The 12,914-nt window shown below is 35.7% G+C and overlaps 1 protein-coding gene and 1 long non-coding RNA gene across 3 annotated transcripts; one reads left to right on the top strand and one right to left on the bottom strand.

The window, feature by feature from the left end:
* Positions 1–3,444: 3,444 nt before the first annotated feature.
* LOC140812898 (histone-lysine N-methyltransferase ATXR4) lies at positions 3,445–6,651 on the bottom strand. Its single transcript, XM_073171278.1, has 7 exons — positions 6,121–6,651; positions 5,706–5,761; positions 5,513–5,639; positions 4,876–4,945; positions 4,582–4,761; positions 4,042–4,113; positions 3,445–3,775 (listed from the first exon to the last, which is right to left on the bottom strand). The coding sequence occupies exons 1-7, from the start codon at positions 6,448–6,450 to the stop codon at positions 3,657–3,659; spliced, it is 954 nt and encodes a 317-aa protein (XP_073027379.1). The 5' UTR covers positions 6,451–6,651; the 3' UTR covers positions 3,445–3,656.
* Positions 6,652–9,876: 3,225 nt separating this feature from the next.
* LOC140812789 (uncharacterized) lies at positions 9,877–11,580 on the top strand. 2 transcript variants are annotated; one of them, XR_012113751.1, is made up of 2 exons: positions 9,877–10,235; positions 11,234–11,580. It is a non-coding gene; the product is annotated as an uncharacterized lncRNA (long non-coding RNA). The 2 variants fall into 2 exon arrangements; XR_012113750.1 differs by having other exon boundaries at positions 10,920–11,580.
* The last annotated feature ends 1,334 nt before the right edge of the window (positions 11,581–12,914 follow it).

The raw sequence follows: 12,914 nt of genomic DNA, 5'->3' as shown, positions 1-12,914 counted from the left end.
TATTGCGGTGAATTTTGTGTATTATGTGATATATATTTTTATCGTTGATACAACTGTGGCTTAGCTGATTCCTCTGTTTGGGATTATGTTTTAAATAAGCTCGGAGACGTGTAGTTAAGTTAAGTTATCCATCGAGATCGTGTCCAAAGTTAAGTTATAGGGATGTCTGTTCCTCGATATGAATCAATATTTGTTAGATGCTGAAACTTGTGCTTACTTTATGATGCTGAGAGTCTTTACGTGCAAAAGATAAGAATATGAAATGGAATATCTGAATTTAATATGATTTGTGGCGAGTACGTGTTTGTTAAAATATTTCAATATTTTGTTTTTTCTCTAAACATTTACAAATGTTCACTTGGTGTAACTCGGACCAAAGACAGAGCCTCTGGACGCTAATGGCTAAGAGATCAATGGGCATTTCCTTGAAATATTGATAATGCAAAAACTGATTTAAGCAACCATTCAGTAATGACTTTGAAGTCATTATCCCTTAACTATTCATTTCAGGTCTTGATTGATGAAATAAATATGTCGCCTTGATCAACACAAGTGTACTTGCTATTTTGTTGTGTTGCAGCATTTATTTTTCTATATTTGAGTATTTGACCATTGAATTATAGATCTCGAGAGATTTCAAAAAAACATATTCGGGATATCACATCTCTACCCTACGGGGTTGGGAAAAAAAATATTCCCAATTTTTATCGGGACGGGGATTGGGTATGATAGTTACGGGACGGGTCCCTACCCGATCCCACCCCTAATTACTCTGATGTGTTTCTCTTTGCAGCTGATGTCTAACCTTGGTTAGTCCTTCTTGTAAATATTCCAAAGTATTGGAATATGTAAGGGCCAAAATCTTGATTCTGTTAATATGAGATTTTAATTATATTAACATGAGATTATTGAAGTTGAATTAATGTGATTATGGTCGGGCCATTACGAGATCAAATTGGGCCAAGCATATGATTTACATAACTTGGGGACAGAGAGTCTGGCGCCCGAGCGGTAGTTTTTGACTTCCCGAGCGCCAGTGTTCATCAAGTAATTGTCGCGGGCAGAAGAGTTGGCGCCCGGGCGGTAGTTTTTGACCGCCCGAGCGCCAAGGATGCATTGGAAATGTTTGGACAGAGAGGGCCGCGCCCGAGCGGTAAATTACCACCGCCCGAGCGCTGCTTTCAAGTTGTGAAATGTAAGACATGTAGCATTGCCATGCAGGGGACGTATATATATATATATGATAATACTTCATAATTGACAGAATAGAGATCGAGAAAAGCTTTGGGAAAAGAAGTGGAAAATCCTTACGCCTTTTGTGAGAAATCCGTCCGTTGGATTTTAAATCCGACTTCGGTACTGTGTTCATAGCAACGCAGGCTACTACAAGACGTAATTTTTATTACGTTTTGACATGTTTTGAAATTATGATGTTGTTGGAATTGAATACACGTCATATATGTTGTTCTTGACATGTTAGACAGCGTAGAATCGAAGTCAGATTAAGAAACGGACTGATTATGGAATTGTTATGAATTTCAGAATGAAATTGACTAGAATTGATATCAGATTTGTACGGTGGTTGATTGTAAATGTTTGGAATAGATATAGACTGATATAGTATTATCAGTATCACCAGATGTACTGTTGTACTGTCAGAATTTGATAAAACAGAGACGTTGTGATTTGATTAGAATATTGATACAGAATATTGATATTGTCATTGCCAGATTAAACAGTGACAGACTTTGAATCGAGACTTCGATTGTATCAGAGCGACAGCAAGAAAGGTATAAATAAATGTTGATTCGGGATTGCACAACTCAAGTTAGGTTTGACTTGAGTTTCCCAAAATCACATACTTTATTTATTGCATTGATATTTACAGATTATCAGATTGATATGTTAATCTATTGACTTAGAGCAGAGTCGGAGTTTGAGTCTAGGGCAGAACAGCCTAGCTAGGACAGAAACGCCGAGTCTTGGACAGAACTGCTAAGACCCTAGACTTGTGGTATATCAATGAGCTTAGATGTAGATCGACGTCTATTGTAGACACTCGATATAGCATGCCCAAGACTAAGTCTTTGTCAGAACTGCTCAGACCCTAGACTTACGGTGTATCGATGAGCTTAGATGTAGATCGACGTCTATTGTAGACACTCGATACAGCATACCAAAGTCTAACTTAGATCGGGATCCCTAGATTAGAAATAGGATCAGATCAGATCACGAATCATTGATTCATGTAGTCAGATTAGATACATGTGTTGATGTTTGTTTATGCTTTTATATATGTTTTATATGATTGCATGTTTACATTGTTTATACTGGGATATTTGTATCTCACCGGAGTTATCCGGCTGTTGTCTTGTCTGTATGTGTGCATGACAACAGGTGGGACAGGTACAGGGTCACAGAGGTGAAGAAAGATCGAGTTAGAGTGGAGACTACGGACTTGAACTAGAGATAGGGTTTAAACACTTGATAGTAGATGTTGAACCTGAGTATGTATGATTATATATTTTATCAGATTTATAATTTTATACTGATATGTATAGGAGTTTGATTCCATTACCTTCCGCATTTTTAAAAAAAAAAATTTAGACCCTGTTTACTATAATGGATTAATTAGTCCCAATTTTGATTAAAAAGATGATTAGCGTCCGGGTCCCCACAGAATAACTCGAGTAAATATTTAATCTTGAAAATATGTTTTGATCCATAATTTTTGAGAAAATCTCCTCCAAAAATATTTAATTACACAATAATAATAATAATATTGTATGTTTGAAATAATTTTACCTCAACTCTGATATCATTTTTGGCTCATTTATAACATCAAACATATTTTTTCATCACTTTGTCAGAATTGAGAAGTTCAAACAAGTTTTTTAGGTCATAGGGAGTAAATCCTGAATCAAAACTTGAATTGGAGATTTTTTTCCTAATTTAATATTTCAAAAATATACTTACGATCCAATTTAAATATCACATTTCATTTTCTTGTATTGTTTTATTGCTATTTCTATTTATATTTATTCAGTCATAATTATGCTGCATTTAAAAAGAACAAAAGAGTGTTTAAAATAGGATTGTTCATCAGTCAGTTCGATTTTAGATTTTTTATTTCGATTTTTCAGTTTTAAAAATATATAATCCGATATCCGAACCATTTTATTTCGATTCGATTTTCTACCAAAACAATTCGATTATTTTGGTAGATTATTTCGGTTTGGGTACAAATACTTAAATTTATAATATAAATATTTTATAAAATATAATATTTTTTTTTACCAATTTCTTATTAAAACATTTAAATATAAATTCTAAATAAATTAAATAAACAACAATCAACTAAAAATTATTCAAAATGAATATTCATTCACTAATTAGCATATAAAAATATATAATATAAATAAAATTATTAATTTATGAAACGACTTTTTCGGTCAGTTCGGTTTTCACATATATGATCCGAAACTGAACCAAATAAACTTCGATTTTAACAATTACATCTGACTTACGAATTCGACTTTCGGTTCCGTGTTCAGTTTGTTTTTTTGGTTTTATCTGAAAGTTGAACATCATTAGTTTAAAGTGCAAACGATACAACTGAACAAACATGTCTTTTTGTTTCAACTAGGTATCGTAGTTCAGTCTTTTGACATACATCTAAGACACTTGCACCGAAAACCAAATCCTTCAAGCAGGAAAGTTTGCCGGGCCTCGTAATCCATGCTTGCGTCCATATAGCAAATTCGCAACTCTTCTCCTGCAACGCCACACATAAACTATAACCTTATTCATATATTACCAAATAAAATCTCACAACTTCAGTATACCACACTTGTTTCCCTGGATGCCGACCTATACTATTTATAATGAAAGTTTTTAAGACAACACATAACAAGTATTTATTATAATACGAAAACTCCGGGGGTTCGTTAGAATAATCTCCTAAATTTTATACAAGTTACAATAAAATTTCAAAACAAATGAAGTAGTAATTATACTACTAGCTGAGATAAAATAAGACACCTGCTTGGATTTCACGGAGAGCCTTTAGTTTAGCATCCACATTTTCTACCCATAAAATATTTACATTGGGATCTGCACAAAAAGAGAGGATATTGGAGAGGACAAGGAGAAAACTGAGCGATGGACAAGGATGCATTTGCACTTGTTTTTTTCTTCCCACAACACGTTCCACACCTTGTATCATGCACACTAATTTAATATCAAACCTTATTCCTATTGTGGTATAATGTCCCTTATTGGCAATTACTACCAGACGCTATCAAGTTAAAAAGGACATACAACTGACTGATGTCCAGTAAAAGCTCCTGAAGTGAGATGCTTCCCACAAGCGGTTAGTTTAATAAAATGCTAACAAGATGTACCAAACCACCACTCTGGTTCACAAGTAACTTATTAGCGGTGAATCAAGACACTATAACATGATCCATAAATCTGTTAATGAGAGATAGCTGTCCATTTTCCTAGAAGGCATGAGCAAGGGATTCCCCTGGCTAATAAGGAAAAATCAAGCACTAAGCTTGCTAGAACAAGAGATCTTACCACAATCATGATTGTATAGGGATAGAAGCATATAAACAGCATTTCCAACAGCAGCTTCTGCTTCAACTGATGCTGCTGCTGATGAAAGAAGATCATCATATGATCCTCCAGGATATTCGATACGAAAAGCATTTATGCGAATCCGTGACAAAACACCAGTATACCATTCTTCAGTAAGAACTAGCAAGTAAAAAAAAAACAATCTTTTACCTAGTGAATTTAGCAGATGATGTGGGGGAGGGGAAGTACTTTTATATATTCAAACGCTAATGAACTTATACTGAACAAGGATACACGACAGTAGCTCCCTTTCAATATTTATGTCCTCGAAAGTACTTCTTAGCAGGCAAAGCTCCCTCTTCATCTAATAATCAATAAAAGAAACAGAAAAAAAAAAAAGCAACTTCACATGATAGTTTGAACATTGAAATAAAACTCAAAATCAGGAAAATACTCTTACAGATGACAAAAATTGCGAAAATGTGATTCTTTTACATTTTAGAGAGGAGATAGAAGGCACTGACAGGTATTTGCTCATATGTCATAAATCTTACTTGTTAGTGCCCTGCCCCCTACAGAATTTTAGCTAGCAAGTGAAGGAAATTATTAAAAATTCAAAGACATCAATTTACGATCCTCACTCATACACGGGCCACAGTCGACCTCATCATTGAAAAAATTTATATGCAAAAAGTAAATTATAATCCTGATTACTTAGAGCAGGCAAAGTTATCTAATACTGTTTCAATTACAAATGTAATTCCTTATCCATTTCTTCTCAAATTCAAAGCCAGATCCAATTCCTAATTTCATTCTTGACAGATGCCAATCAAAAACATTTTAATGATGTGGAAATTTTACATCTTGATTGCATTGCTCCTGTATTCATAACAAGTTCAAAACTCAAACAGAACCGGGAATGCTTGCTTACTAGTGAAATTTTTTGGACTGATAAAGCCTCTGGTTGAAGTATGTCAAGAACTTGGGGAGAAAAAGCTCCAGATATAACCTTACTAGCCAACCGTTTGACGAGGAGAGGATATTTTAGACCCTGCATTCTTCAGAAAGAATAGTGAGAATCTAGCATCAATACAATTATCAAGGGGTATAATGTATTTCCATACCGGCAGTATTCATGGAATCTGGACCAATCTGCCTTCTTCTCTACCTCATAGAAATTCTAATGCCAGATAAAAAAAATTCAGTGATGAGCAATAAAAGATGATGTAAACACCGTCAAACGACGAGGAAGGACAATCCAGCAAAACTAAAAAAAAAATTGTAGAAGTAGAGTGAGGTTGATTTGCAGCCAATAAAAGGGCCATTCTACACATAAAAACATTTCAGTGTCAACAAAATTCTCAGAAATTCAATGCCTTTGGCATATTTTCTGTTTCACTTAATGTTTCTATCTCGTTCACCCCCTTTGGAGCTCAAATAGCTTAGTATTTCCCAGATGGTTTGCATCTCTTGGAGAGTCCAGCCAGATCTCTAGCCTACAACAGAGATTACACGAACGCACCAAACTGCTTCACTTACATAGGATTGTTTTTCACATTGATTGCTGCAAAATCTCAGAGATTCCGAATCGGCGTTTTGTTTCGAAAGCTTTCTGAGGCAGAAATCGCAGACATCGTAAAGCGAATTGAGGGAGGGGTGAGAAACAATGGGTTGGGCAGTGTGGATGAGTTCACCGGCGTAGATTCTCCGAGTGGCAAACACGCCTCGACCTGCAGACTCGGTATTTCCGATGACAATCGGAGGCGGCGATCTTGAGGTGGAGAAGGAGGAGAGGAACGACAACGTTTTTTCTCCCTGAAATTTTCGGAAATCGAAAGCCAAGCGGCTGCAACGTTCAATAGGTGACATTTTCAATTGAATTGAACGAGTTCTTCGTCTTCCCCCAACAACCTTCTTCTTCTTCTTCTTCTTCTTTTCTTCTTCTTCAGTTATTCTTCCAAAATTACACGTGGAATTTACGACGTTGGTGGATTTGAAATATGAACGTGCATCAACTATGGTGTGAGGAACCGAGGCTCGAATTAAATATGACGAGTACTATCTTGATTTGAATATCAAAAATTTAAATTTTTTGACTTCAGTTTGTTTTGAAACGAAGTTTAAGTTCATTTTTAACTTGAATGTTCGAAACTATTTGCTAGTTGTTCAAACTATTACTCGGATATTAAAATTTGATTATGAAGATTCGAAATCTCAAAACGTCTTAAAAACTCGAAATATATATATATTTAATTCATTAATAAAATATGAGTCAAATGAATTTTTAGGATCAAAGTTGTAAGCTCCGCTATGACTTATTGAATCGAATATTTAATTCCATCAAGATGAAATCTATTGTTGCGTTAAAAAAAATTGGTAATTACGCCCAATTGTAGTTTCTTGATCGGAACAGACAATCAAATTCAGACACATAAATTTCATTTCTTGAGAAAAAAACTTTTACTTCGTGAAGAATTTCGTCCTACCCACATTCTCTATGTTATTGAAGGATAGTTTTGGTAGAATTGAGAAATGTAATAGCAGTCAAAATGTTTTGAGATTTTTTTTTTGAAGAATTTGACAAATAGTATATGTTGTTCTCATAATTTCATCTATTAAGTGCAAAATGAACACAAATTCAAAGCTTGCCTTGTTTATGTAAATCTCTCGAACTTCAGCCTTAGTTCTTCCATTTGGATAATGATCTCTAATAACTTCAAAAACTTTTCAAGTTACAGTGTACATATCTATCAAGCTTTTTACTGAATTATAGTGAAAACTCCAACAAGTAGCTACTGCTTGTTGCAAATTACCAACATGATTGGTCTCAATTCTAGAATCACATTCTCCGATTGACAACACATGCTCAATTTCATTTTTTGTACAGTTTGTAACTCTGCAATGTGCCCAAATGAGAAAATAATTCACAAATAACATTAAAATCCTTAGCTGCAGAAACCAAATAACATTAACATCCTTATCTGTGCTTGGTAAGCACGGATGCTCCACGTGGGCGACTGTGCGTCGTAAGCATGGATGCTCCACGTGGGCAAGTATTCGCGTTTATGAAACACGGATGCTACAATCCACGTGGATATAACCCCTCCACCCGTAGTTTACCTCTTTCACTATCCTCTCCTTCTTCCTTCTTCCTTCTTCCTTACTCTTTCACTCTTTATTTCTATGTAGCGTTTGAAAATTCTCTCTTCCTCACCAGACAACCGTCAACTGTCTTGAGTTCGTTTCTTACCTTATAACGAATTTTAGAAGATCGACAACTTATTTCAGAATGACAGATAATCGAGGTTTAGAAGATCCCAACGTTCTCTATTTACAAGCGACACATATGACATCTACAGTTTCTTCCGTAACCATTAATGATATTGTCAAAGTGATGAGGTCAGAAAATTTGATTTGGAAGTTATACAATGATAATTACATACACAATCCGGTACTTGCATACTTGAATCATATGGGTTTTTATGGAGTTTTAGCATGTGACTCACAAGTTTTTGATAATCATTTGATTACTGCTCTTTTTGAACGTTGGCGACGCGAGACACACACGTTTCATTTTACATGTGGTGAAGCAACTGTCACGTTACAAGATGTTTCAATCATTTGGATCTAACAATTGATGGTGAAGCAGTCACTAGAATAGATGTGTCACATACGGTTGAGGAATGACAACACATATGTTTGGATTCGTTGGGATTTGTGTCATCATCAAAACATTTGAAATGTGGTCATTTGTCTATGACTGCACTTCACGACCATTGTATGTCTAACCTTGTTAATGATGTTATTTTAGAAGTAGATGTTGTGAAATATACCCTTTTATGTAGCGTTAATGATTATTGGAGAAATATTGTTCCCTGACTATCAAGGAGGGTCTGCTAGACTCATGTTTTTGCAACTGCTATGGGATATTGATAATGTAAAGTCTTATAGTTGGGGTAGTGCAGTTTTAGCATTTTATACATGAGTTTGTAACGCAACACATATAGAGAAGACTACAATGGCTGGACCTTTATATATCATGCATGTATAAATAATGTAATGTGATTATTTAACACAATTGTTTTGTTACTTTTGTTTAACTAATTTTATTATTATAAGTAAATATGGACATGGAGCAGGATTAAATATGTTAATCCCGACCGAGATAGGTTAAAATTAGTTGTACATCTCATTGATCCAGATGCTGTTATTTCAGTTTCTCCATATGGTGCACGGTAATATTTAAAATTTATTGTGGTAATATCATGTATATCTCTTATAATTTTTTGATATGTAATTGTATTTGTTAAAATGTTGGTGGAAAATTAGATTTAGTTATACACATTTGCCCACACATGCTGTAAGAATTATAAGAGATTCTCTAGATCGCATGAATAATAATGATGTATTATTGAATGTTTAGTATTTTATTCTGATTAAATGAATATTAAATTTTTTTATGATTAAATGAATGTTAAATTTTAACATTTATATATTTTACAGTTATAATTGGATCCATTACCAGAAGAATGACATAGATGTAAAGACGATTATTGATTCATACGACAACAAAATATGGCGATGTGTTTGTCCCCTTATTTTCTTTGACATCGTGGAGATGCATCGTCCTAATCGAGTGATGCAACAATTCAAAAGACGACAATCAATTCTAGGGTCTGCTCTTGACAACGATGGTCTTCATAATATCACGAAAACAGGTCATCGAAACACAAATTGGAGAGAATATCATAAAAATTGAATTGAGTTGTGGAATAGTAGGTTGAGATATGTTGCTAAAGGGAGACGACAAGAGCGATCAATGCAAACTGAAAAATATTAATTTCAGTGGTATAATCGAATAAATGTAGGCACCATATCACATACAGTTAATACCGTTGGTTTTCAACCATATCCGTACAATACTTTTGCCGGACAATTTAATGTCCTACAAAATTTCAGTACACCTTCTCCTTTTTCGCATCAGTCATCATTCGGGTGGGGAAATGATATGGTCAAACAACCAAGTGGGTTTTCCACTATTGTTCCGTCAACTGAGTTGAATACTGCAGGACCCTCTACTACTTGGTTTCAGACTTGGTACAACCCAACGTCTACATCACAAGGAGCTATTGTGAGGAATAGCCATTAGTAGGGGAGAATGAGCCCAACCCATTTGTTTCCAAAGCCCAGCCCATTTATTAAGTAAGTTTTAAAAAAAAGGTAAAGAAATGATAATTATCAAATTCCTTTCTCTCTCCCCGTATGCTGTATCCGCCGAGCTCCTTTCTCCTTATTCAATTTCAAAATTTTAGTCATCGATTGTGGCCGCTCAGTTTGTCCAAAAATTAAAATAAATATATATTCGGAAAGCCCGTGACGAGAGCTATCCACTGATACCACTTTTGCTAGGAAAGATCGCGTCGTCCGAAAACCCATCGGAAACCCGCCGTGAAATCTTCGTCGTACGTCGCCGGAGTTCGAAAATTTATTGAAGGCTTTTGTTCTCTGGGTCGTAAGCTTCATTTTGGTATATATATTGAGGTATAATTCAGATTTTAGGGTTTCGAATTTTGGGCATTTTAATTCAATTGAGTTCCAATAATTAATATATATTAGATTATTGATTGTAGGTGCTATATCGGAGCCGATTGAAGGTATTAAGCTAATTTTTGAAATTTATTTAGATAATATTTCGAATTTACCCTATTAATTTTGGATTTTATGATTTGTGAAATGTTAAATCGTTATTGGGATGTGTTTATAGCATTAGAAATAAAAAATGAACATTTTGGAAATTCCTAGTAAATATCGAAAAATTTCAGATTCGATATGATCGAATTTTCGAAATTTCAAGTTGTCCGGTATTGATAGATTTAAGTTAAATAAAACACTATATTTGACTTTGCGATGAGTTTTAGAAATATTAAAGCCTAAATTATGGATTTTTGAAATTTAGGCTAAATTAGTGAATATTGGAAAAATAAATGGAACTTGATATGGAATGTATTATTTGCAACAGGATCGGATTCTGCGAGAAATATTTAAGATATTTTGTGGTAAATTAAGGATTCAGTTGAGATACATATGAACTGTTTTATTATGACGTCTATAGGGATGTGGAATGACGTTAAGTACTTTGTAATTAGTTGTGGCGTGCTTTATGTGCTTCTGTGAATACATGATTGTATCCATGTATTTATTTGAGTTGATACATATCATTTCGAGCCTTGACTCCGTTGATTGCTAGCATTACTGATCTGTTGAGCTGTTGCGTCATCTATAGAGCGAGTGATAGGATTAGACCACTCCTGACATCTCATCGATGGAATGAGTGATAGGATTAGCACACTCCTGATGACTGCTCGAGGACTGACCGGGTCGCTACCGGACCCTCAATGCTACGTGTATGGATGAGTGGCGGCATGATATTACGTTGCTGCATTCCTGGCACGGGTGGCCACTGTTCCTGTTGCTGATGTGTTTTATTAGACTCCGTTTTGGTATCCGTTATTTCATTGTTACCGACACGCATTGCATTTTACTTGATTTTATTTCACGTCAGTTATAACTATCATAATTTTACTGGTTCGTCGTACTGGGGCCTGACCCCTCTTTTCTATTTATGTTGTGTTTGTTTTTTATGTAATAGCAGATTATCCAGGAGGTATTGACGCGTCTGGTGGAGCGTCAGGTAGCGGTGCCCAGTAGTTGGATTGTTGTTGCGAGTTCCCAGATATTATATCATTGAGTCATACTTTTGCCAGGGAATGCCCTGTGTAGCTTGTACTGTTATTTTATGATGTTTTGGATTGCTAGTTGTGTGATTGAGCCTTGTCGGCTATGTATGCATTAGTCCTGGCCAGTGCGGCTATAGGTTTGTGAATTGCTGTTATGACTTTATTTCGAGTATATAAATGTTGTTTGTGTTGATTGGAAATTTTTGTGATGTCCTACTTACGGGGAGGTCATGCCGAAATTTCTATTGGCCCAAAAGAAAAATTTTAATCGCTTTCGCTGTTTACATTAACGACTCCTGGTTGTTTGGTCATTAAACGTTAATCAGGAGCCTATGCCCCCACAGTCAACCTGGTTTTTTCAGTGATTCGGGGATCGCTGACTTACATTCGTTGGGTCACCAGGATTATCAGAATCCATATTGGACAAACATACAAAGTTTCACAAATCTGCTTAATGTTGGTCCTCAACAGTTTGTCCATGATATGGGACCATAGAGGAATGTTATTTCACCTATTACTTTTTCAAGTTACTCAAATGAGGAAAATCTTGAAGATGTTGGATTGCGTAGAGGGACGAGAAGATACAATCCACCCGCTTGTGGAACCAGGAGTCATTTGTACCATTGTAATCTTGATGATGATTCTTCTAATTGATTGGAACTATATCATTTTTATTGATGTACTATTTGCATTGTTGCATCGTTTAAATTGTATTATTTCGACAAGTTGTTTTAATAGATTGAGATAAAGTACAATATGTTTTGTTAGACAACAAAAATTTTATGGCCAGTAAATTTTCGTCGAATAAAAACAAAGAAACACAACTAAACCAAATCAGAATTCAATCAACAACCATGTCAAATCATCATATCCACAAAAAAACGTCATGTTTGAATATGTTTAAAGATTTACACATCGTAACACAAGAAATTAAAGAAGCGAAAGATAAAATGACAAATCAGAAGTGGCGTCTCTGTCCCTAGATTTGTCGTTCTTCGTCTTTGTGCTCGATCTTTGCACTCCCGATCTTTGGCTCGTGCGTGTATCTTGTTCACACTCCAAACTAGACTCTACTGTGCAAGGAATAACTAATTATGTAATGTGTCAAAAGTAATAAAACAGGAAAAGCATGGGATTACGTACATCATACAGCGAGAATCAGAACTTGCTGTCCTCTCCTGACAGCTCAACCTCCTCCTCATACTCAACAACATCCTCGATGGGTCAGTGTGAAAATGATGGGGGTGGAAATGGCACGTCGGAGGCACTAGTCGCAGGGAAGCGCTGCGCAAGCACACAATTAAAATCATGCATGTAATCCATGTGCTCGTGTGTGATCCGCCACTGTCTCCTCATAATGCGCTCTACGTCATCGAGACGCTGGTGTGTGGTTTGTCCCCTCTCTTCACGTGCCTGTCGTGCGTGTGGTGGCTATGGGGCGGTCTGTGGCTGTCCTCCACTCCCTGAAGCCTCGCTCGGACCACTCTCAATATGCCTGTTTTTTATCCCTCGGGAGCTTCCCAACAAGTAAGATATCGTCTTTTTTGTGCAAGACTGGCTCACTATCATCCCATGTCACCCAAGCTAGGCGGCAGA

This window comes from Primulina eburnea, chromosome 14 (assembly GCF_022965805.1).
Source record: "Primulina eburnea isolate SZY01 chromosome 14, ASM2296580v1, whole genome shotgun sequence".
Lineage (NCBI taxonomy): Eukaryota > Viridiplantae > Streptophyta > Magnoliopsida > Lamiales > Gesneriaceae > Primulina > Primulina eburnea.
Note: the sequence above shows the minus strand (reverse complement) of the source record. Positions and strands in the feature narration are given on the sequence as shown.